The sequence below is a fragment of the Trichechus manatus genome, unplaced genomic scaffold, assembly GCF_000243295.1.
Source record: "Trichechus manatus latirostris isolate Lorelei unplaced genomic scaffold, TriManLat1.0 scaffold00327, whole genome shotgun sequence".
Classification (NCBI taxonomy): Eukaryota; Metazoa; Chordata; class Mammalia; order Sirenia; family Trichechidae; genus Trichechus; species Trichechus manatus.
The window spans coordinates 196841-222528 of NW_004444263.1; the positions used below are offsets into that span (position 1 = coordinate 196841).

General features: G+C 49.2%; 2 protein-coding genes across 3 annotated transcripts in view; both read right to left on the bottom strand.

Moving 5' to 3' along the window:
• Positions 1-5061: 5061 nt before the first annotated feature.
• LY6G5C (lymphocyte antigen 6 family member G5C) lies at positions 5062-9270 on the bottom strand. Its single transcript, XM_004390799.2, has 3 exons — positions 9101-9270; positions 7697-7864; positions 5062-5503 (listed from the first exon to the last, which is right to left on the bottom strand). The coding sequence occupies exons 1-3, from the start codon at positions 9219-9221 to the stop codon at positions 5340-5342; spliced, it is 453 nt and encodes a 150-aa protein (XP_004390856.1). The 5' UTR covers positions 9222-9270; the 3' UTR covers positions 5062-5339.
• A 4781-nt stretch (positions 9271-14051) lies between these two features.
• ABHD16A (abhydrolase domain containing 16A, phospholipase) overlaps positions 14052-25688 on the bottom strand; it is a 14843-nt gene continuing 3206 nt past the window's right edge. Inside the window, exons 5-20 of one of the 2 annotated variants that reach the window (XM_004390750.2) lie at positions 23383-23468; positions 21635-21708; positions 21296-21418; positions 18953-19067; positions 18739-18840; positions 17728-17791; positions 17264-17313; positions 16762-16885; positions 16188-16292; positions 15917-15980; positions 15281-15337; positions 15073-15135; positions 14855-14931; positions 14672-14770; positions 14541-14587; positions 14052-14383 (exon numbers count right to left, since the gene is read on the bottom strand). In XM_004390750.2, coding sequence (XP_004390807.1) covers positions 14300-14383; positions 14541-14587; positions 14672-14770; positions 14855-14931; positions 15073-15135; positions 15281-15337; positions 15917-15980; positions 16188-16292; positions 16762-16885; positions 17264-17313; positions 17728-17791; positions 18739-18840; positions 18953-19067; positions 21296-21418; positions 21635-21708; positions 23383-23468 — 1334 coding nt within the window. In that variant the 3' untranslated portion in view covers positions 14052-14299. The remainder of the gene's footprint in view (positions 14384-14540; positions 14588-14671; positions 14771-14854; positions 14932-15072; positions 15136-15280; positions 15338-15916; positions 15981-16187; positions 16293-16761; positions 16886-17263; positions 17314-17727; positions 17792-18738; positions 18841-18952; positions 19068-21295; positions 21419-21634; positions 21709-23382; positions 23469-25688) is intronic. The other variant, XM_023725548.1, reaches the window with a different exon arrangement.

Sequence of the window (25688 nt, forward strand, 5' to 3'; positions counted from 1 at the left end):
AGTCTTTGATCCATTTTGAGTTAGTTTTTGTGCGTGGTGTGAGGTATGAGTCTTGTTTCAGTTTTTTGCAGATGGACATCCAGTTATGCTAGCACCATTTGTTAAAGAGACTGTCTTTTCCCCAATTAACGGACTTTGGGCCTTTGTCAAATATCAGCTGCTCATAGGTGGATGAATTGACGTTTGGATTCTCAATTCTGTTCCATTGGTGCATGTATCTGTTGTTGTACCAGTACCAGGCTGTTTTGACTACTGTGGCAGTATAATAGGTACTAAAATCAGGTAGTGTGAGGCCTCCTGCTTTGTTCTTCTTCTTGAGTAATGCTTTACTTATCCAGGGCCTCTTCCCTTTCCGTATGAAGTTGGTGATTTGTTTCTCCATCTCCTTAAAAAATGCCACTGGAATTTGGATTGGGATCGCATTGTATATGTAGATCTCTTTGGGTAGAACTGACATTTTTACAATGTTGAGTCTTCCTATTCATGAGCAAGGTATGTTTTTCCACTTACGTAGGTCTCTTTTGGTTTCTTGCAGTAGTGTCTTGTAGTTTTCTTTGTATAGGTCTTTTACATCTCTGGTTAGATTTAGTCCTATGTATTTTATTTTCTTGGGGGCTATTGTAAATGGTATTGATTTGGCGATTTCCTCTTCGAAGTTCTCTTTGTTGGTGTAGAGGAATCCAACTGATTTTTGTATGTTTATCTTGTATCCTAATACTTTGCTGAAATCTTCTGTTAGTTCCAGTAGTTTTCTTGTAGATTCTTCGGGGTTTTCTGTGTATAAGAGCATATCATCTGCAAATAGAAATACTTTTACTCCTTCGTTATCAATTTGGATGCCCTTTATTTCTTTTTCTAGCCTAATTGCTCTGGCTAGGACCTCCAACACAATTTTGAATAAGAGTGGTGCTAAAGGGCATTCTTGTCTGGTTCCCGTTCTCAAGGGGAATGCTTTCAGAGTCTCTCCATTTAGGATGATGTTGGCTCTTGGCTTTGTATAAATGCCCTGTATTATGTTGAGGAATTTCCTTTCTGTTCCTATTTTGCTGATAGTTTTTATCATGAATGGGTGTTGGACTTTGTCAATTGCCTTTTCTGCATCAATTGATAAGATCATGTGGTTCTTGTCTTTTGTTATATTAATGTGATGGATTACGTTGATTGTTTTTCTGACGTTAAACCATCCCTGCATACCTGGTATAAATCCCACTTGGTCATGGTGAATTATTATTATTATTTTTTTATATGTTGTTGAATTCTACTGGATAGAATGTTTAATCCTTTTATCTGATTTTTCCTCAAATAAATTGGTGTCAAGTGCTTTATCTTCAGTCCACTAATTCTGACTTCCATTGCCTTAATTCTGCTCCTATGACTTTCTATTGAGTTGTCTAATTCTGAAATTTTATTGTTAATCTTCTGGATTTCTGATTGCTGACTCTCTATGGATCCGAGCAGCCTGTTAAATTTGTCATTATGCTCTTCTCTAGTCTTCTTAAGTTCCTCTATTGCTTGGTCTGCATTTTCCATAATTTCCTTCCCGATCTCTTGAAGAGTTCCGTAGATTAATCTTTTGTATTCTGCCTCTGGTAATTCCAAGAAATTATCTTCCCCTGGAAAATTTCTTGATTCTTTATTTTGGGAGCTTGCTGAAGTCATCACAGTCTGCCTCTTCACGTGATTTGATATTTACGGTTGTCTTCAAGCCATCAATAAGTCGTTATATTTATTTATTTTATGTTTGCTTACCGTGTCCTAGCTTCTTGTTTTGATATGCCCAAATAGGCTGCTCCTGTGAGCTAGCCCAAACACCGGCACACCTGAAGCGCCAATATCCTGTCACCAGGTGGCCAGAACTGCCACTAAGTACATGAACCCAGGAGTCTGCCCACTCCTCCTGTATGGATTCAGCTCAGGTGTCCAGGTAGTCGGTCACCAAGTGTTTGGTGCAGGCTCTCACCTACAGTCCTAGACAGGCCTGGGTGATTGGTATAGGCACAGGCATCTGGCTGCAGCAGAGGGTCACACTGAGCAAGACAGGGGGCTGACTACCGCTCCCAAGTGTCTGGTAGGAAAGTGTGTCCCTGTTCCCTAGAGCATGTAGGTGGGTGGGTTTTGCAGCTGGACTATGAGCACCCAATGCTGTTGGCTGTAAGGACTGGGGGGCACCACTTATTCTTGGGCCCCTGTCGCAGGTGGTTAGGTGGCGTGAGTGGAGCCACCAGTCCTCAGGCCCCTGATGTGGGCAGAGCAGTGTCAAATGTCATGAACCTGCCACTTCACAGCTGAAATAGTTGTAGTTAGACTTCAGGTATATACCCTGTTGTACTGTGGTAATGAGGGCCTATGCTGCTGAAATGAGTCCACACAAGTCTATGCAGGGGGAAAGGCACTCAAAGTCTGTGGACCCCTTATGCTATGCCTAGGAAAAGTAGCTGTGCCCACCCTGAGTTCTTGGCTTAGGGGAGCCAGCAGATTATTTTTTCCCCTGTTTGTTAATTTGTTCCCTCTCCAAGGCCAGTAGAATGGCTCAGGGAATGTGACGGGTCCTACCTCTGGCCCAGGGGACTCAGCGATTGCTGAAGCCATCCCGGACCCAGTGCAGAGCAGGGAGCGGAGAGGTAAATGGGAGAGAGGTTTTCCCAAAGGGGGGTGTTTTTGATCCACGTGGTAGGGCAGATGCAAGTACTTATTTTTCACTGAGCTGCTTCTCACTGGTTCTGGATGGCTGAGTAGACTCTCTGCTGCTGGGTCTCTCCCTATGTGGAAAACACCTCCAGAGTGCCGCTGCTTGGCTTACCGTGTACCATGAGCTGGTCTGGTGTGAAGGACTTCAACTCCTGCTGGGTCAGGTCTGGCAACTCCTCACTGCTTCTAAACCGTCTCTCCTTCCCTCTGCCACTCAGTCTGATTCAACTTTGCCTTTGATGTTCAGGGCTCCTGGATTATCATATATAATCGATTCACTTGGTTTTTCGGGTCTTTGTTGTAAGAGGGACCACTGGAAGCATCTGACTACTCTGCCATCTTGGCCCTGCCCCCCTACTAGCTAGAATTTTGTTGAGGATTTTTGCATCTATGTTCATGAGGGATATTGGTCTGTAATTTTCTTTTTTTGTGGTGTCTTTACCTGGTTTTGGTATCAGGGTTATGCTGACTTCATAGAATGAGTTTGGGGGTATTCCATCCTTTTCTATACTCTGAAATATCTTTAGTAGTAGTGGTGTTAACTCTTCTCTGAAAGTTTGGTAGAATTATCCAGTGAAACCATCTGGGCTAGGACTTTTTTTTGTTGGGAGTTTTTTTAATTACCTTTTCAGTCTCTTCTTTTGTTATAGGTTTATTTATTTGTTCTACCTCTGTTTGTGTTAGTTTATGTAAGTAGTATGTTTCTAGAAATTTGTCCATTTCCTCTAGGTTTTCAAATTTGTTACAGTACAATTTTCCATAGTATTCTGTTATGATACTTTTAATTTCAGGTGGGTCTGTTGTGATATCACCCATCTCATTCTTATTCGGGTTGTTTCTTCTCCAGTTTTTCTTTTGTCAGTTTGGCCAATGGTTTATCGATTGTGTTGATCTTTTCAAAGAACCAGCTTTGGTCTTATTAACTCTTTCAATTATTTTTCTATTCTCTATTTCATTTAATTCTGCTCTAATTTTCATTATTTGCTTTCTTCTGGTTCCCGAGGACTTCTTTTGCTAGTGTCTTTCTATTTGTTCGAGTTGTAGGGTTAATATTTTGATTTTGGCCCTTTCTTCTTTTTGGATGTGTGCATTTATTGCTATACATTGACCTCTGAGCACTACTTTTGCTGTGTCCCAAAGGTTCTGGTAGGATGTGTTTTCATTCTCATTTGATTCTATGAATTTCTTTATTCTGTCCTTAATTTCTTCTATAACCCAGTAGTTCTTGATCAAAATGTTGTTCAGTTTCCATGTATTTTATTTTCTTCCTTGCTTTTTCTGTTATTGAGTTCTACTTTTATGGCTTTATGGTCAGAAAAGATGCTTTATAATATTTCAGTACTTTGGATTCTGTTAAGGCTTGCTTTATGGCCTAATATGTGGTCTAGTCTGGAGAATGTTCCACATGCAGATAAACACAATTTTTGGCCCATTTAAACCTTTTTGACAGAAAACATACAGGAGCTTGCACATACCATAAGATGGATTTTTTGTGATGTGCACACACTTGTGCAACTCACTCCAAATCAAGACAAAGGCCTTTACCAACATTCAAAGCTGCCTTCATGCCCCTCCCAGGCACTTCCCTCAACTCAGGGGTATCCACTGTGCTGACTTGTAGCAGCTTAGATGAGTTTTGCCTTTTTGAGTGCTTGATATAAATGGCATCATACAGTGTCTACTCTTCAGCTACACAATATTTTGCACACAGTTTAGGTTTTTCTCCACAGCCCCTTGAAGGCCTATACTCTGGCAGGAGGCACCAAAACCTACCATGTTCAGGTTATGAGGCAATTGAAGGTACACAGAGGTACAGTGTTTTCCCCTCTTGCTGGGCCTACCTTTCCCCATGACCTCGACTTTAGTGCAAGAGAAAGACCCAGGTTCATACAACCCTAGCACGTCAAACTGGAAGACAGCCTCAGAGACTAAGGTCCCAAATTAGGGAGGAACTTGCCAAGGTCCTTGAAGAGGGAAGCTACATCTGGGGATGAGTGGTCAGGGCTCTGGCTGAGTATCTCCTCCACAGAGCAGCCTCCTCCCTACCTCCTCTCCCTGGGCCTGGCCCTCTCACAGCCCCACTCTTGCCAACACTAAGCCCCCACTGCCCACCCTCCAGCCCCCACACTGCTCTTCTGAGGATGCTCACTGCCTTTTTGGCCTTCACCATAAAAAGATTTCTAGTTTCTCTCCATCTTTTTCAGCTTAGAGCTGACTCAGAGACACTCAGGGCAGGAGCAGAGCTCAGCAAGGCTGGGAGCCATGATGGGGCAGTCAGGCATGACCACCTCCCTCAGCATCCCCCTCCCTCGGAAGAGATACACACACCAAACAGTTTGCACACCAATATATTTTGGAGGAGCATCTGTGGGATTGGAGGGAGAGGTGGCAGAAGAGAGCAGGAAAGACATCAGATTGTAAGGATCTGATGGGAAAACTCCAGAAAATTATGGAGAGGGTGATTTGGGGAGGGGCAGAGGGGTGTTGAGAGGCGGCCAGCAAGAGGAAGAGGGCTAGGGTTGGGGTCAGATGACTCAAGGGAGGCAGGGAGAACTGGCGTGAAGGGCTGGAATTCTCCTGGCTGAGCCCAGGTGGAAGTCGGGAGGGTGACTGGAAATGTGGCATTTCCTCCAAGGGTCTCTGCAGTTGTTCTAAGGATTATAGATCGCTCTACTCTGAGGGTCATTGCAGAAATCCAAGAAGCAGCATCGAGAGTACATCCAGAAGCCAAACACCGGAGAAGTTCGAGTATATGAGCAGTCGCTCATCTGTTCCTTGCGGCGGCAGTCACTCACCATGATGTCAGTACTACTGCCTGGGAGAGAGGACACAGGTGCTAAGTGATAGTGAGGTCCCTGGGCAAGGCCCCAAATCCCCTCATCCCTTTACTCCACATTGACTTATCATTGCCCCTAACCCCTGCCCTGGGCCAAAAATTGAAGTGACTCCTATAATCAGGCCGGGATGGGGAGCGCTCAGTGAGTCACCAGCCATGGAACTTGGTTGAAGTCTCCCATGGAAGGCTGGGGGAGAGGGGTCGGAGAAATGCAGCAACGGATATAGGGGACTGAGTTAGGACTTGTGGGCAAAGTGGAGAACCAGCACTGAGGGACCATGTAAGAAAAAGTTGGAAAAATGTATTGGAGGTTGGATTGCTGACAGGAAGAGTTTGTCATTTATTTTATAGGTCCAAAGTAGGAGAATAATATGATTATCTGTTTCTAGAAATATATCTTAGAGGGAAAAAAACTTTGTGCCTGTCATGTATTGAATTGTGTTCCCCAAAAATATCTGTCAGCTTGGCTAGGTCATGATTCCCAGTATTGTATGATTGTCTACCATTTTATCAACTGATTTATTTCCCTATGTGTTGTAAATCCTATTACTATGATGTAATGAGATGGATTAGTGGCAATTATATTGATGAGATCTACAAGATTAGATAGTGTCTTAAGCCAATCTCTTTTGAGACATAAAAGAGAGAAGTGAGCAGAGAGACGTGGGAACCTCATACCACCAAGAAAGCAGCACAGGGAGCAGAGCGTGTCCTTTGGACCTGAGGTTCCTGTGCTGAAATACTCCCAGACCAAGGGAAGACTGAAGAGAAGGAGCTTCCTCCAGAGCTGACAGAGAGAGAAAGCATTCACCTGGAGCCAGCACCCTGAATTTGGACTTCTAGCCTACTGGACTGTGAGAGAATAAACTTCTCTTTGTTAAAGCTATTCACTTATGCTACTTCTGTTATAGCAGCATTAGATGACCAAGACAGTGCCCATGTCCTAAGAAGTCAGGTCCAGGGTTGTTCACTGCTGCCTTGAGAGTGTGAAAAATTAGAAACAACCTCAATGTCCATCACAGGCAGAATGGATAAACCAGCTCTGATATGCCCAGGCCATGAAGTATGCTGCAGCAGGTCAATGCAGCAAGGAAGCTGTTTACAAACTGTTACATTTAAAAAACAAGTGCAGAACAGTGTTTACAATGGTATGCTACTCTTTGGGGCAAGGGGAAGAGGCAGAAAAATTTGTATAGGCTGAGTGTGCACAAGGGATCCCAGAAGGATAATCAAGAAAACAAAAAAAGTAGCTATGTGTGGTTCATGCATGGGAGCCGGGTGGATTGGAGACAGAAGCGGGAAGGAGACTTTCCTTTGATACCCTTGTATACTGTTTGATATTTGAACTATGCATCAGCTATCTAAAAAGTGTAATGAAGGATTTGAACAAAGGCAGCTTCACGCAGTGGTTGTTAAGAACACCATCTCTGGAATTACCACAGATTCTGGCTCAGCCTCTATAATGCCTACCTCAAGGGGTTATAAGTGATTAGAACAGTGCCTGGCACATGGTATGTGATATATGTTTGTTAACTTAAAGAGAGGCGGGATTGGGTGGAAGAGAAGTTGTGAGGAACAAGGGGATGTAGTCAATTTTTGCTAAGTTGAAAGTGAGGCAGAGATGTCCAGAAGACAATTTGACAAGAGGAGAGCTGTTGGAGCTGAACATTCAGATGCAGAAGGAGCAGTATGTGGCTGCTGGTTGAAGCCAAGGAAGCAGATAAAATTTTCCAGGGAGAGTATATGAAATGGGAAGACAGCTAAGGACCAGACCTTGGTGAACATGAACCAGTAAGGGGCAGGGAGAATAAGATGAGTCCCAGGGAAGGAAGCTGAGAAGAAGCTGCCAAAGATGTCAGAGAAGAGCAAGGCTGGCAGTAACTACTGCAGATGGATAGGGGAGCAGGAAGCCTGAGGAAAGGCCAGTGGATATGGAGATCTCGAGGATACTCTGGAGGGCTCAGCACTGTGAGGTTGGAAGTCAATTAGCTGAACCTGAGGAAGGAAAGCGGGGAGCTGAAGTGGAGACAGGGAGTGTCTCTGACGGAAAGAGAAGCATTGATGGAACAGTATCTTAGGGTTGTGGGAATGAGACTTGGGGTGCAGTTTAGGAGGTCAGTGGGGGCTCAGTTTGGGAGAGAGCTTCGTCCACAATGAGAGAGGGCAGCTTACTGTTCTTTATGTGGAGTGTGATGCAACTGCCACCACGTGGGGCAAGACAGGTGTCAGATCCCAGAAGGCACCCCAACTCCTTGGTTTCAAAGAGGCATCGATAGCAGCGCAGGTATTTCGGGAGCTCAAGTGGAGGAGGGGCTTCCCGATTGATGACGGCAAACTTACCTAGAACACAGGGGAGCACTCACCCCAAGTCCCTGCCCACCTAATTCCAGGCTGGTCAACCCCACTATTCCTTCCTCACTTTCCCATCTCAGTAAAACCATAAAACCATCAATTCTTTAAAGTCATCTGGTTTAACCTTCCATCAAAAGCTTTATTTCTCACTGAAATCTCTTTGGTTTTTGGTCCTCTTATACAGAAAAGAAAAATATGTTCACTCACTTACTGGTAGAGGCTGCAGGCACTAGTGATGGGGAGGTCCTCGGGCCAGACCTCAAATCCTCTCATCCCTTCATTCCACACAGACTTATTATTACTGCCTGTCCCACACCCTACCTGGGCCAAAAACTGAAGAGATTCTTAGAATTGAATTTACTCATTCAACATGTATTTGAGGGGCTAACATGTGCCCAGCACTGTGTAAGCCTCTAAGTTCAAAGGTTAGGCTGACGCAGCCCATTCCAGTTTTAGGCAGCCCTGTGAGCACAGTTCTTCCTCTGTGACTTGGCTTCTCAGTCCCCCACCATCCTGGTCACTCTCACTTGAACATGCTTTCTTAATCTGTGAAAACAAGGTGCATCACAGGGCAGGAAGGATCTCTGCTTCCACTAGACAGGAGACTTCAAGCAGCCCAGGGCCACTTTCTTTGTTTTTGGTGGTTTTATCACTGGACAGAGTCATATTACACTCTGTCTACCAAAAGCCCCATTCTCCGCTTCCCCTCCCCAAACACATACATATCCCTCTTCCTCTGGTCCCAGGCCCAGGCCACATAACATTCAGATGTCCCCAGACCCAGCAGAGCACTTGGTGTGAGGCAGTTGCTGAACAAACACTCTGAATCCTGTTTCTATGCAGATGGCGCTTTGCAGCCGATTGAGGAGGCTGTCGTTCTGGATTAGGCCTTGTTCTACCCTGTGGATCCTGTTTCTGTCACCTGGCATGTTCTCCAACCCTCTCTATTCTGTGTCTGCCCTCAGATTCGAAGAGGATCCCTTTAGTATCTCCATTCAGGTCACTGCTGTTGAGTGAGACAGCCCTGGCTTGTTACTAGAAATCTCTCTCTGGGCGACCACTAGTCTATTATCAGTCCCCAGGCCTACCACATCCCTCTATCCCATCTTCCCTCCAGCCTGCATTTACCTGAGTGTCCTGGGCAGATGCACCCAGTCACCTGGTGTCTGTAGGTGTCCCCATTCAGCAGGCCAGGAGACCCTCCGACACCTCAAAGTCACTTACCGAACACCAAGCTCTTCATGACCAGCAGTAATAAGAGCACCATGCATAGGGCTTGGGGGTTGCTGTGGAGGCCCAGGAGCCCCAGACTCCGGCTACCTGCAGGACCTGCCATGAAATGCATGACTGCCCAGCAGCCCCCAGTTTGGGCTTATATTGGCGGAGGAGTGACTGGCCAAGAGGAAGGAGAGAGGCAGCACCAGTTTAGGGTGGAATCAGTGCCAAAACAGTCAGAGGCACAGTGCGTCCTCACCCACAGGAAGTCTGAGGTCTAACATCCTGGCTCAGGGGCAGGGGCCCAGCAAGAGGGGAATGAGAAGGGGACTTTCTATTAATTCAACAGATGCTTATTGAATCACTGCATTAGGAGTTGGGAATACAACTGTGCACAAAGTCCCTGCCCCTACAGGGCATAGTCTAGTGGGGAGGACAAGTCAACATGCAATGGTGAGGCGATGGCAGAGTGCTTCCGGGGGAGCACCTGGACGGTGAAACCACTGATTAAAGGGATTTCAGCAGAGGGTAACACGATCAGAGTTCTGTTTGTAAAGATCACTGTGGCTGCATACTGGAGACTAAAAAGACGAAGAGTGGAGGCCGGGAAACCAGTTAGGAAGCTATTCCTGAGTTCAGTCACAAGATGGCGGCCTGGCCTTGCAGAAGGGCGGTGTGCAAGGGCGGAATGAATCCGAGATATATTTAGAAGGAAGACTGGACAGATTTGGTGTCAGGCTGGATGTGCGTAAGGGGGTAGTTGGGGTACCATTTTCCAAGATGGGAAAGCTGTGGCACTGTCAGAAATCCAAAAGCGAGGACATCTGGGTCTCGAGTAACCCACTCCTCAGCCCGGTGCCTGGGGCCCCCTTGGGGTTCCGGGAAACCAGCGCCTCCTCCCCCGTCTTTCTCTCGCCCCACTCAAACTGCGGGTTGATGAGTCTGATCTCCGGCGCCCACAGGCTCCGGCACGACACGTTCACCCTCCGCGCCTGACTGCACCTCAGAGCTCCTCTGAGGACGCGAGGGCGGCCCTGCCCAAGCTCAGCTTTCCGCCAGGCGGCGGGAAGAAACCTGGGACGCGCAGGCCCAGCGTCAGGACCCAGACGTCCGGCCCCAGCCGACACCCAGAGCACGGCGCGGTTGCTCCGCAAGGTGCCGCTGTGGCGCCACCCTCCCTCCCAGACTGAGATTCCAGAGTCCGTGCTGCAACCAATGAGCTGCCGGGGCGGCCCCCGGACGCCCCCCATTTCCTCAGCTGGAGCCTGCTTTGTTCCAAGCTCTCCTGGTCAGTTGAACGTTCTGAGAGAGACTCAGGGTTTTTACTGTAAGGGTTGGTAGGCAGTGGAGGTCCTCAGCGTCCAGGAACAACACCACCTGTCCCAATTTCCCAGCTGGAGTTTCAGGATGGGTCCCTGCAGTCGGGTTCCCTGCTAGGGCCCCAGGCTACTCAAGAATCATCCGGTCTGGGGGGTATTGTGGGGAATGTGGGAAGAAAGAAACACCCGCCAAAAAAGATGGACGAGAGGAAAACGCACGCCACTACGTCAAAGAACTAAAAACTGAACTACCGGCTAGTTCATTCCGACTGGTGGCGACCCCGTATGTTACAGTAGGACTGCTCCAAAGGGTTTTTTTTTGGCTGTAATCTTTACGGAAGCAGATCACCAGGCCTTTCTTCCACGGAGCTGCTGGGTGGGTTCAAACCACCAACCTTTAGGTTAGCAACCAATTGCAAGCTGCTTGCGCTGTCCAAGGGCCTTCTCCCCCTCCCCTCCTCATCCTGTATTAAAGAAAAGTCAGTAATGGAAAATTGGGAAGAGTGCAAATGTCTGTTGAATGAATGAGTGGACGGAATGATAGACAAAAGGAATCAGAGAGCAGTGGCTCTTAAAGCAAAGAGCGCAAAGGCACACAGAAGGGCTCTCACATCGCCCTCCGAACCCCTTTTTCGAGTATGGCCACAACTAAAGGGCAAGGACTAGAGGGTTATGGGGGGCTGAGGCTGGGCTCACAGAAGGTTGCCCTGGGAGGTCCAGGAGGACAGGCTGTGGAGTTACAGCGACCGTGGGTCTGAGGGTCACTGGAGTGTAGACCCTGGCAGTATTTGGGGGATGGACGGGGCCTGGCGCGGGCGGGGCCTTCTTTGGAGGGGCGTGACCTTAGAGTCGTTAATCCCACCCTTGTTTCCGCCTCTCTCCTCTCGGTCCACAAGGCAGGGCAAGGCCAGTGCGCGCGAATCTTCTCGGAGCCCAGAGAGTTCGTTGCCATGGTGACGGGCTCTACGAAGGCTTTCCTGGGGTGAAGAGGCGGGGCACTGTAATAGTCACCCTGGTGACAGCAGCGGAGTCGATGCCTACCCCAGGTGCCCCACCTCCGGGACAAGGGATACCTGGGAGTAAGCAGCCAAGTGATAAAGTAAAGGAGGTGGGACCCGAGAAAAGACGCTACAGATAGGGGAATGGAGCGGGGCCAAAGAGGCGGGGCCATAGATGATATGTCCTGGGGAGAGCCGGCTTCTGTTGCGGAGCGCGGCCCTGGACTGCGGTCTGGTTAGGAACTAGAGAGGGGTTTTAACCCGAATATAAATGAATCGAAAGCGTGATAATGACTAGAATCCTGAAGGCGCTGTGATGACTTGTTGATTGACTGGATGGATGGGTGAATGGATGAATGAATGATCTGGCTATCCCCAACTTCTGGATCCCACACCCTCCGGGGCTGTCACTCACTTGGTACAGCTGTGCAGGAGACAAATGCCCCTCCTAGGGGCATGGAGTAGATTCTCAGTCCAAGCACGCAGCCCAGAGCTCACAGAGCACCTCACACAGGGAGCATCGCAGCTCACAGCCTGGGTCAATGAGATAGAGTAGGATAAGGGGTGGCTCAGTTCGGGGACCACCTCTTCTTCCCAGGCTTCCCACCAGGCTCTAACTCCCCTTTCTGTCAGCCCTCACGTTCTCCCTCAGTTTTCCCAGCTCCTTGGGCCCTCCTGGCTGTCCAGGCGTCACCTGGTGCCCGGTACAGCAGGGCCCGGAGCCCCAGCAGCTGTGGGGTCTGCATCTCAGCTGGTCTTCCCCTGGAGCTGCTGGAACCTGGCTATATAGTGTGAGAAGTGGATGGGAAGCTGGTCCCACCTTGGGGGAGGGAGTGGTTCTTCACCTGCTCTGAGCCTTATCAGATAGGGAGTCATCTGAGAGGGTAGACTGAGGCCCCTTTGTGGTGCTGTCCAGGATCCATGTGTTGAGCCTCCCCTTTGCCCCCCCACTTCGGGTATCCAAGGATCCTCTTTATGGTCCAGAAATCCTCACGACATCCACCGTTCTCTATACTATGTGCAGAAAGAAGGGGGAAAGTGGAGGTAGGGGCAGGTCAGCAGAATCCTTTATAGCCATGGCCAAGAAAAGGGAGTCCTTGGTCTCCAGGGTGGGAGGTGGCACTGGTTGCCCCCTCTTTGCATTTAAGGAGGTTCCCTTAGGTGAACAAAGACTTGGTTTCCAGGCGATTAACTGCTCTGGTGGATCTGGGACAGTGAGGTTCAGAACCATGCAGCTGGTCCCAGAGCTCCATGCTCCACACCTCCCACTGTTTGCCCCCTGGGATGGGACTAGAGGAGAGAGGTGCCAGAATCAGCTTTACACCTTCTGTTTGCTGAAGGTGGAGCATTCTGGAGCTGTGGCTGCCTCCCCTCTTGGCCCCAAGCTTTAGGCATCATATTACCTGACAAGTCTCAGATCTCCAACCCCTACTTCTTGAGCTGCTGACCAGCTGGGGACAGATACAGCCCCTGTTCTCTCCCTGCCCCCAGGATCACAGAGGAGCTTAATGCACTGGTATCCAAGGAGACAGAGAATGCATCTAGGACTTCAGAACATTGTCACCTATGTTAAGTACCTTGTTCAAAACAGAGGACCCAGGTTGGTAAACCTGGGGTTTTTCATCTGGAAAAGGGAAGTTTCCATGGGAAGAAGGTGCCCAGGCAACAAACTAGTGGGTGGAAGAGGGACTCATTCTGTTCTAAGAGGTCCAAGGGTTAGAAATAGGATGGAAGTTACAGGGGAACCTATTTCCTCAGTTCCAACCTAAGAATTTTCTTCTAACAGAGCTGTTCAAAAATGCACAGTGTGGCTTTGGGAGGACGAGTCCTTGGCACCTGGCCCTCAGTCCCTGGCAAGCCTTGTGTTTGTTGAATTGCAAAAAGGATGAGGAGAAAGACTTCATGACACAGCGAGGAGGGTGTGCAGGGTTTGCTGGGTAAGACGTGAGGAGCAGGCTGCCTCTCACTCCCCGCGGGAATAAGCTGGGAGCAAGGAAAATCGAGGGTACTGATGATGAAACCACACAGGTTGGACTTGGAAATCAATAGAGGAGCTAAGTAGGTGAAATCAGGTACTAGGAAACCCATTGCTGTCTAGCCGATTCTGACTCATCACGACCCCACAGGACAGAGTAGCACTGCCCCATAGGGTTTCCAAGGCTGTAAATCTTTGCGGAAGCAGACTGCCACATCTTTCTCCTGCAGAGCGGCTGGTGGGTTCATACAGCAGACCTTTTGGTTAGCAGTTGAGCGCTTTAACCACTGCACCACCAAGACTCCTCAGTCACTAGGAAATGCTTTGCAGACAACAAAGCTTATAAACAAGAGGAGGGAGCCATGGGGTCCTTGGGTGGTTGTATACAGGATGGACTGAGGAAGCGGGCAGTGGCCAGGGAGGCTGCTGGGAAGGCTGCACAGTGGTCAGAATGCTAGGCACACCAGGGAAGGGTGAGGCTCGGTGACCCACTGCATGAGGACAGCTCAGGGTAGAGGCTGAAGGCCTGGGGGTACAGTGGATGGGAAAGGTTAAACTGGGCCACGTGGGAATGGGGTATCCCAAGACTCAGTCCTTTGAGGCCTCAGCTGTCCCGACTGCCAGCCCTGGCTCCCTGGACATTTGGGAAGTCACACAATCAGCCAGCCAGTAGAAAAAATACCTTTTTATTAATCATTAGGAATAATCCACTCATTTAACGCAGGGTGTGTATTGGGGAGGGGAGGGTACTGCCAGGTGGAAGACGGGAAACGTGCAAGAGGAACAGTGAGAAGGGGGATGGTTCCCCACTTTCACAAACTATAAACAGCAACACGAATGGAGAATCACAAATAAGAGGGTCCTTCTTCATGCCCCCTCCCATCCCAATCCTCCAGAATGAGTCCCAGCGTGGTCCCTAGAGGTGCCAGGCCATCTGGAAGTTCTGGGCTGGAAGTGGGGTGCAGTGTGTGGCCTCAAAGTTGTGCAGATGCTTCCGAGCCTGAGGACAGAGGCCGGGTGGAGTGGGTGAGGTGCAGAGTACTGTGGGGAGCAGCAGCGTGGACATCCTGTCCAGCCCCTGCTCTCTGAGCCCACCACCCACTCCATGGAAGCTGCCATTCCAGCACCTTCTTCCTGCTTCCTATCCCTGAGCTCACCAGAAACAAAGCCAGCTGCCGCCGTCCCTCTGCACTCATGTCCTCCCCTGCGGAGAGGAGGCGCTCAGACATCGGCCCCACATCTGGGTATTCACCCCTCTTCCTCCTCTCCTGCCCCAGGACCTCCTTACCCACACTCCAGGGGAAGTCAGGCCCATGTTCTGCCTGGTAGGAGCGGAGAACAGACAGACACCAGTCCTCCTCTACCTCCCACCGGCTGTAAATCGAGGCTGGTCAGGGAGAGAGAGGAGGGCCAATCAGCAACCTGGCCTTGCCAGTTCCCCACCCAAAGGCATCACTGGATCTGCTCTCACCTTCCTCCAGCTGCGAGGAGGCCTCCAGCCACTGCCTCACCACTCGCAGGCCCTCCTCGGCCATCACGCGGGGATATCTAGAAAGGGAGCCAGGAAAGGAGGTCAGAACCAAATTCTCTTCACTCCTCATCCCTGGACCTTCCTTCCTACCCCTCCCTGTGCCAGCGTATACACGTGCGTGCGTGCGCACACACACACACACACACACCCGCTCTCACCGATGCTGCAGGAGCTTCAGCAGGAGGTCGTTGCCTCGGTTGGACATGATGTCCTCAGGAACCCTGGGGGTGAGAAGAAGGCCCACTGGAGAGGTCTGGAGGTTGGGAAGCAAGGGTCTGGATACCACGGTTGCTGGCAGGCGAGGTGGGAGAGCGACCTCCTAGCTCTCTCGGGGATCAGGGAGGGCAGAGGTGCCCAGGCACTCACGTGGTGGTGATGATCTCATCCTTGGTTCGCCGGATCAGCAGCACAGGGCCCTGGTACCTTCAGGAAGAATAGAACAGTGGGGAGGAAGAACACGGAGACAGGTGACAACAGGCTCACCCCGACCCCTGCACTGGCTGCATTCTCCCCTCCCCTAAAGTAAGGCCCATAGCTAGCCCTTCACCAAATATTTAAAAATGGGAATTGCTTAGTTCAAATCTGCCCTGGCTGGCAGAATCCCCTGATGTGCCAGGCATTAACCTTTGGGTTGTCAGATCATGAGGCAGTCCAGGGTCCCAGGGGACCTGGGGAAGGTTTAAGCCTGCTGGGGTGGTGGCAAGGTCACCTGGGGCGGGGGGTGTGTGTGACCAAACCCACTGCCATTGCCATCGTCGATTCCAACTCATAGCAACCCTATAGGACAGAGCAAAACTGTCTCATAGGGTTTCCAAGAAGCAGCTGGTGGATTCAAACTGTCGACCTTTTAGTTAGCAGCCGTAGCTCTTAACCACTGTGCCACCAGGGCTCTGTGTAGGTGGTAGTGGCCATTTACTACCTTGCACTTCAGCACTACTTTCAGTGTCTGCGGGCCCAGCAGAGCTGTATGGGGTGTGTACGCTGGATGCTGGCTGCACTCACCTGCACAGCTGCTCTGCATTGTTCAGATTGAGGTGCTGCCTCACGGTCCTGCTCACCAGCCCCCCTAGAGTGGGACAAAGGGGAAGGGATGGCAGAGATAAAAGCCTTGCCCAACATAAAGGTCTCCATGTTCATGGAGAGAGAAGACTGAGGCCCTCAGACAGGGCACCTGAGTTCCCACCCATGGAAAAGGAAACCATCCCTACTTAGAACAGCTCCCAGTTCCAACCCACCCCTTCCCTGGAAGGGCGGGCATGGGAGCTGCACTCACTCCAGCTATCTGGCATGACTTTCAAGGCCAAGGGCACCAGGTCATCAAAGGAGGCATCCAGGATCACAGCACTAACGTCTGGGTAGGACATGGCTGCCCACGTGGCTAGTACCAGGACAGGGAAGAAGGGTGAGGACTGAGGGGGGCTCCTGCCACCACCCCACCCTCATCCCATTGACCCTACAGCTAACCCCTTCCTCCCTACTATGTTATCCCTGATCTCTCCTTAACTCCTCACTTCACTCAGCCGGGGCATCATCTAGAGGCTGGAGCATGAACAGACCATTCTTGGAAGTGCATCGAAGACAACAGGTGGAAGAAATGTTCACTTTCTCTGACCTCCCTGCCCCGGGACTCTGGTTTATTTCTCCTCCTTTTAATAATTGCGTATAAGGGTGAAAGGAAATGTGAAGCATGTACAAGTATGATACCCTCTTCCAGGCCCACTTGGAGGTCCCACCCTCCTCCCTGTCTTCCTTGAGCTCTGCCCCACCTTGGGCATTTCCCCACCTTTCCTGGGGTAGGAGGGTGGGCAAGAAAGGCCTACAGTGGTGGATGGGAGGGAGGATGGTACCTGTGAAACCACCGATGGACCAGGCGTAGATGACGATGTCCTGGGGCTGGAAGCCCAGGCGATGGATGGCAAACTGGACCACAGCGTCCATGGCGTTGGCCTCATTCTGTGGGAACGGCACCCCCTGCAAGAGGAAGGGAAAAGGCAGGAGTTCATCAGCACCAAAGGCTGGCTCACGCACCACCACCAGCGCCCTCCCAACAATGTGGACCCTTCCTGCAGCCACCTGGCAATACATGAGAAGGTGTAAAAGACAAGGATGGTGGGAGGGGCGGTTCTTCCCAGAAGACAGCTGTTTACAAGGAGATCTACCTCATCCCCCTACTGCTGCCTTCCCAGCCTCCTTGCCCTAGGCACCCAGGTCACAGGAAGTGGGAGGCCCCACAGAAATATACAACCCCCTTCCCTTCTTCTCTCTCTAGAAGAGAAAGGAGGTATGTTCTCTCCAGAGGAAGACAAATCATATTTCAGGAAAAGGAAAAGATTCCAGAGAGGGTCTCACCGTGCTTCCAGCAAAGCCTGGATGGTTCCAGCCCAGGACTGAATATCCAGCTGTAACACAGGAAGAGAGACTGAGACCTCAGCTTATGCCTCTCTCTCCTGCCCTGGGGAAGGAGCAAAAGGACCACGAGCTCTAAACACTCCCCACCCCAGAGGCAAATGACTCCAAGCCTTCCCAGAACTGGGGCAACACACAAAGGCTTTGAGGCAGCAGAAGGGAGGGATGTGTGGTTGTATGTGTACGTGTGGGGACAGAATAGAGTATAATAAGGTTAGGGGTACAACCCAAGGGGAGAGATGAAAAGTTATTACAATTGGGGAGTGGATTGAATTTTCCCAAAGGTGAGGAATCAAACCTCACCCAGAGAAAGTGGAGGTCAGGCTCCAGGGAGGTCATATCAGCGTGGGAAGGTGGGGACATTCTGTTCCAAGGGGCAGAGATAAGAGGGCTGAGCCAGGGCCTACCTTCCAGAGGTGTGGAGACGCAGCCCACCTCATAGAACCCTGCGTTCCCCTCACAGCAGATCACCTGTGGGAAGAAAGTGGAAAGACAGGCTAGGAAGGAGCCAAGCTGGGACTGAAAATCCCCCTCAGCAGGGAGGGAAGCCAGTGGGAACTTCACAGGGAGATGAAAGCAGGTTCCTGTTCTCTCCAAGTGGAAGGGACACTTCTCACTGCACAGTGTCCACAAAAATGAGAAGCAAAGTGGATGCAAAGGTTCAGCAAACCTGGCCCCCAGAGGAAGATGAATGGTTGAAATTGCTAAACCATCTAGCAAGGTGCCCGTTTTTCCTTGGAAGACCATGAAGTGGATCTCTCTAAGATTTGGGATAATGGATTTTTTTTCTTCTTTATAGTTTTTGGATCTGTTTTTTTCTGCAGCGTTTTTATGTATGTCGGCTGTGTGGTACACAGACTATTTCTCTCCCTCTCTGGGCTCCAGCCTTATGGCCAGATAAACTCACTAATTCACAAGCTGAGGCCCAGAGACACGGGATGTGCACAGATTCTCACAGCAGTTGAGCAGGGCCGGCACTAGAACCCAGGTCCTTAGACTCCTGACTCAGTGCTCTTTCCAGAGCTGCTTCAGAGAGGCAGGAGACTTTGGAGCCAGGCTCCACTAGCTATGTGATAATGGGAAAGTTATTATGTGCCTCAGTTTCATCATCTGTAAAATGGGCTAATATAAACAGTATCTACCTCACAGGATTGTTGTGAGGATTGAACATATGCCTTGCATGTGGAAAATGCTATATAAGTTTTTACTCTTATGATTATTACTTGTTGGTCCTTGACTGTCAACTCCTCCATCTATTTCCCTATCACAAGGTTCTCCTACATCAAGAGGTCTTTGGGGTGGAGCTGGGAGATGGGTTATGGCAGGTCAGCTTCCTGAGGGCTGCTGTGGAACTGGAGTGCCCAGAACCTCTACTGCCTTCCCCACGCTCCATCTTTGGGCTCCCTGTTCCTACTCACCAGCTTCTGTCCCTGAGGCTCAGCTGTCCCTCGCCGGTCCACAAACATGGTGTCAATCTCATTGCCGTCACAGGCCAGCAGCTTCGCCCGGCGCCCGTTATACTGGGTGGGGAAGATGCAATGGCAGGCTGTGAGGGGTAGGAGAGCCACCTCCCTGTGGAGAGGGGGGCAAGGGGGAAGGGCTGCCAGGGCAGAGAAGGCAGGGGAGCCTCACCTCTTCCACCAGCCGGGCTTGGCCCTGCAGAAGCACAGGCATGAGGGCCTTCTGGAGCAGGTACACAGAGCCTGGGTACAGCATCCGGCGCCCCAGGGTGTGTGCCACCAGGTAGCTGCAGGAAACATGGGGTTAATGACCCCCAACCTCAGTGAGACCCAGGGACCATCCTGGGGACCTCCCAACACTAATACTCACATACTCTGGGGCCTGCTGCACCCTTGACCTTCAGAGCTCTGCGTTCCTCTTTCAGGACTTAATGAAATAATATATGTACCGGGCTGGTGTTTTTCAAACTATTTTTTACTGCAAACTTTGTAAGATAACAATATAAAATTCTGGAACGACAGTTTTACAAGATACTTTCTATACATAATAAAAGGAGCCCTGGTGGTGCAGCGGTTAAAGTGCTTGGCTGCTTACTGAAAGGTTGGCGGTTCAAACCCAGCTGCTCCATGGGAGAAAGATGTAGCAATCTGCTGCCATAAAGATTACAGCCTTGGAAACCCTATGGGGCAGTTCTGCTCTGTCCTACAGGGTTGTTATGAGTTGGAATCGACTCAACGGCAACAGCTCTGGTATATGTAAGTAAAAACAAAGTTATTAACAAATACAATTTTGTTTATTTATCAGTTGCCATCAAGTCGATTCCGACTCATGGTGACTCCACATGTGTCAGAGTAGAACTGTGCTCCATACGGTTTTCAGTGGCTGATTTTTCGGTAGATTGCCAGGCCTTTCTTCTAATGTACCTCTAGGTGGACTCCAACACCATCCTTTCGGTTAGCAGCCAAGTATGTTAACTGTTTGCCACTTAGGGTCTCCTTGTTAATGCATAAATACAACTTAATGAAAGTTCTCAAATAAACAATACTTTTAAAAAATGATGGTTGTAATTCCCTAAACTGATTTCAAGATTCACTAATGGTCAAGATCCTTAGTTTGAAAAACACTAAACTAGACTGCAAACTCCACTGGGTCAGGGACCTGGCTGTTTTGTTCAATGAGCTCTCCCCAACACTTGCCATGAAGTAGGTACACAGAGCCTGGCACAGAGTAGGAGCTTAATAAACATTTATTGAGCAAATGGATTAATCTAGACCGATAATGTGGTAGGGTCTATTCTGAGAAGATGATCAACCACTTCTGGTTAATCCTGAGCTAGGATTTGTCCCAGAACAAAACTGTACAATCCCATTCGGCATCCCCCTCAAAACCCCAAATTTGGCTCATCTCTCTGACCAACCAGCATAACCACTAAGTCTACCTCCTTCCTTCATATTCTAGAAGCTGCCTCCTAACCCCTAGCAACAGCCAATTCCCAGAATCTGCTTGTTATAGATTGAATTGTGCCCCCCAGAAATATGCGTTGTGAATCCTAACCTCTATGCCTGTGGTTATAATCCCATTTGGGAATGGGTTGTCTTTGTTATGTTAATGAGGCAGTTAGTGTAGGGTGTGTCTTGAGCCAATTTCTTTGGAGATATAAAAGAGATTAAATAAGAAAGCAAGAGGCAGGGCGAACAGAGATGCAAAGTCACATGAAGATTGCCCAGCAGCAGAAGCTCCAAGAGGTAAGGACCTTCCTCCAGAGCCGACAGAGGGAGAAAGCCTTCCCCTAGAGCCAGCACCCTGAATTCAGACTTCGAGACTCCTAAACTATGAGAAAATAAATTTCTGTTTGTTAAAGCCACTCATTTATGGTATTTCTATCACAGCAGCACTAGATAACTAAGACACCGCTCCACTATAAGACATGAATGGTTACTGTCGTTTCTTCTGGCATCATCAGTACCTATAAGTGCAATGCATTTGGGCTTTACCGTGTGTCTCAGGCATCCAAGCAAGGGAGGGGCCCTTCAGAATATGCTGCCACATTTAAGCTCCTCAACAACCCTGTGAGGCAGGCTATTCAGGGATGCAGAAACTGAGGCACAGAGGGGCCAAGTAGCTCGCCCAAGGTGGGATGACCAAGGAGCAGTGGGGCCAGAAGAGCACACCACTGCATACCAAACCCTGCTCCAGGTACAGCCTATGTGTCCTCTCCCCACCCCCAACCTCACACCTTCCTCTGCCTTGTCTAAAAGAGCCTTTGCATCAGAGGGAACTGTGTTAACATCCCACCCAGCTCTTCATCCACTACCTGTGTGACTTTGGACCTCTCTGAGTCTCTTTTTTCACACATAAATGTGACTAAAAACTACTTTGTCACAAATAACACCTAAAACACACAGCACTAGGCCAACAAGTGACCGCTATGTTACAATGGAGCGCCCAGTCCCCAGAGCCCTCACCCCGTGTCTCCTCCACCCCAGCTGGCCTCTCCTCTCTGCCCTTTCCCACCTGGTGATCTGACAAGGGAGCTTCTTGACCTGGTTGAGAAAGGTGTCTGCTGTCCCCCGGTGCAGGGGCTCTGGGCGAAGCAGGGCCACACCCCGGCGAGAAGGGCCCCCTCGGGACTCCTTCCTGAGGAAGGGAAAGATGCAGGAAGGATGGGGTCAGGAGCAGCAATCTGGACATCTGAGGTCCAGAGGACGGTGGGGTCTAGGAATGAGGAGATGGCGCTGGAAGGCAGGCACTGGAGCCCAAGAGGGGGTGGAGGTGGGGGGGACAGGGTGGGGAAGGGATTATCTGGAACAGTTCCAAGGGGAGGGACAGAGAGCAAAGGAACTGGGGCCTTACCGGCTGCTGGGCTCTTCCCAGTGGAAGTCAACTGGCCAGCTCCTAAAGTCAAAGTTGTATTTGGAAAGCTGCCTCTGTGGTGGGCAGGGAGGGAGAGGAGGTGAGCAAAGGGAAGTTGAGAACTGGGGAGGCCCACTACCCACCCTCAACACCCTCGTCATCCAGGAGACTGGCCCCACACATCACTGGGAGACCAAGCGGAGATCAACACCCTTCCTGTTCTCAGATGGAGGGCTCTTGACGTGGCCCGAAAAACCAGGTGAGAGAGAATGCCTTACTAGGTATCAGGACTGCCCTATGTGCCCTCTTCCAGCTGAAGAAAGCTAACACTCTTTGCTTTTCCAAAAACCTAAGACTGGCCCACCCCAGGGAGGCATGGCTGGAGGTGCTGGTGCTTCTGAGGGAGGTAGGGAAGGGTCTGCTGACTGGTTACGCTCCCTTCCCTACCTGAGTCCTTTACCTAGAGCTGCCCTGCAGGCTCAGAAATCCCCAGGGGATCAAAGTTGGGTGGGAGAGAGAAGGCAGGGAAGTCACACCCGCAGCAGGCTCCTTTGCATCTGGGGCCACCTCTTGAATGAAGCTCTCTCTGACTGTTTCATCCTTACGGCCACCTCCCTTCCCTCAACTCCTGCAGCCACAGGCCATGGCTGCCACACAGACCATCTGTGCCTCTGGTCACACCACTGAGTCCACATGCTTTCTGAGGGCAGTGGGAGCTAGGCCTTGTAGTGCTGTGTTCCTTCTCCCACCCCCAGAGTTCCCAGCACTCTATTTGGAGGGTGGTTTTTTATTTTCTGCCAGAGAATTTTTTTTCTGACATTTTCAAAAATAACTTGACTACGAGAGAGTGATAGAATAACTGTACAAAAATATAAATGACAAAACAAAACAAAATGAAGAAAAGCACATTTCAGGCAGGCTCTGCACAGACCTGGACTTGAAGCCAGTCTCAGCTACTTCCTTGCTCTATGACCCTGGATGGGACGCTTAACCTGTTTGCCCGTGATTCCTCACACGTACAAATGAGGATAATAATGCCACCTCACACAGTTGTTGTGAGGATTAGAAAGGGTGGATGCAAAATGCCTCAGACAGCAGCGTGGTACAGAGCTTCATTACACACCTCCATGAACAGCAGCATGGAGTAACCAGTAATATGATGATGGTGATCATAAATATTTGATGCCAGAAATCCCCTCAGAATAGGAGAGCTTTATGGGGCCCCAAAACCTCTTCCCAAAGATAATCAAACTCCAGCACCAGCTGGGCTGGCACAATTCCAAGAACACTGCAACTTGGCTTTTCTCCCTCCTGGCACCACACTGTGCTCCCAAGCACAGGAGTGGACATACCTGTCCATCTTGTCCCATCCCTGAACAAATCTAACATGACGTTCAACTCACACAGCAAAAATAAGCAAACATTTACAGAACTGCGCTACTGTGATAAAGAGAAAACTCCCTTCTAATAAACATTCCACATTCCACATTTAGGCAATTCTTGCAGATGGAGGATGGAGGAGCTGAGAACTGTTCTAGAAGAAAATTTCATTAGAAGAAGTAGGGAGGAAAAACTCCTCAGGTGGACAGTTCACTTATAGAGAGGAGAAATGTAAAAGCAAACACCCTTTGTGGTGGATGGCAAAATACATCTTCTCTTGGCAGAAGCTGGTGCCCTGCGCTCCAGGGAGGTAGCTGAGGAAGCTGCTGCCAGGGCACCTGTCTGGCACCTTTCCTAGAACCTCTCACCTTGTTTTCTGCAGACTGGTTCCTATGCGTTGCTTCCAAGATAGTGATGAACTGCAGGTACTGGGGGTTGGTCCAGCGACCGATGCCTGGTAGAGAGAGACAGGAAACAGTCTTAGGAAAACTGGGAAACAGGATGCCCAGGTTTTAGGGAAAGAACTGTGGATGGGCAAGGAGAAGGCCCTGGGAGGAGAAGTAAGAGAAAAGAGAGCTGAGGGCCTGGGATCTGGAGAAACTGATCTTCCTCTACTTCTAGCAACTGGCCCACAGGATTCCTCCTCTCCCTAACTTTTCAGTTTGTTTCTTTATAGACTATCAACCTTCCACCTTCTAGAATGTTCATTCTCCCCAGTCTTAAAATACTGTCATTTAACCTTGCTAACACTGGCTTTCCCTTCTTTCACTGCCACCCTTCTCCAATGGTTGCTTTCTGTCTCCTTTCTGTACGTTCCACTGTTCCTTAACCCCCTGCAAAATGCCTTCATAGTCTCTCACTCTTGCTCCGTAATTACTTCCTCACTGAACTCGACTGCCCTTCATCAGTTCTCATCAACTGTACCACTCAACACTCTTCCTGTCCCTTGAAAGTCCTTCCTCCTCTGCTTCCTTGGGCCCGTCCTGGGCCTCCTTCCAATTCCTGGATTGCTCCCACTCTGCCTCCTTTCTACTTCCCTCGATCAAATGGGAGTAATCCTCAACACTTAGCTCTTTTCTCTCTTCACTGGCCCCCTCAGTGATCTAGTCTACTTTTCCTTCACTGCTGAGGAGTCCCAAACGCTGATCTAGTCACTGTTCTACATGTAGGAGACCCAGCAAGAAACGAGACCCAAGCCCCAGGCCCTCACACAGCTGGCATTTTGGTTGAGGGTGGATAATACATAATGTATTTATGGATAAATACATTATGTATTTATCCATCCTATGATTCATGGCCATCGGAGTTTAGGATTATTACAATAAACAATAGGGCAATTTCAGACAGGGATAAGTGCTATAAACAAAACAAACCCAGAAGGATCTTATCATCAAGGGTAAGCCCCAAAACAATGCAGGAGAATGAAGCAAGCTGCAGAATGCTTTGTATGGATCAATGCCATTTATGCCAAAAATGTGAAATGCACAAAATAATTCCACACGTTACAGACTTCATATTTCACCGATTCTAAGACATACGTTTTTTTCACATTTGAAAACTCTGAAATCAGAATGTGTTTTATGATTAATAGCAGCTTAGATTTGATGAAATAAGGTATATAGTTTGTAAAAATATAACATTTTATACATAGAAGTATTAAAAAAAAAACCCACACTAGATGACAGTGGTTACTTCTGAAGAAAGAGGAACATGGGATTGGGAAGGAATCCAATGGGAACTCCAACACTATTGCTAATCTTTTATTGACAAAAAAAGGATTTGAAGCAAATGTCACAAAACATTAGCGCTTTTGTTCTTTTTGATATTGTGTTCTCTGGCCTTTTCTGTATTTAAATTTCTTTTTCTAAACTAAAAATAAAGGAAATGAAAAGTTAAGACGAAACTGAGCAGTAGGAGCTGCTTTTTGACGGGGTGCTCACAGAGAAGCCTGAGAGCCCCACCCCCCAGAGATATGCGGGCTGATGCCACAGGCAGAAGGTCCTTACCCTGGACCTGCCCCAACTGCAGCCACCCAACACCCACCCTTCTCTATGCATCACCCTCACGTGGTTTTCACTATCCATACCCGCCAAGGATCTAGGATTTGCTTTGTCTATTTTTTTTAATTGTGAGATATGGCAGACATACATAAAACATATATTCAGCTTTAAAAAATACAAAACAAACATTCACGTTACTATCACCCAAGTCAAGAAAGTGAACAAAGTCACCCCTCCCCCAGGAGTCCTCACCATCCTATTTTCTCCTCCTCCCCCTGCAAGGTAACCAGTGACTGCTCTCCTCACTTCAAGATAACCACACCCTTGTTTTTCTTCAGTGTTTTGCCACTTACATGTGTCCATTCTGAACTTTATATAAACAAAAACATTCTGCATAAATTATTTGGTGGCCAGCTTTTCTCATCCAACATCTTTATAAGATTTATCTGTGTAATGGCCTCACCCCATCTGGAGCAAGGAGAATGAAGAAAACCAAAGATACAAGGAAAAGAGTACTCTAAAGGACTAATGGACCACAACTACCACAGCCTCCACCAGACTGAGTCCAGCACAATTAGACGGTGCCCAGCTACCACCACTGACCGCTCTGACAGGGATCACAATAAAGGGTCCTGGACAGAGCTGGAGAAAAATGTAGAACAAAATTCTAACTC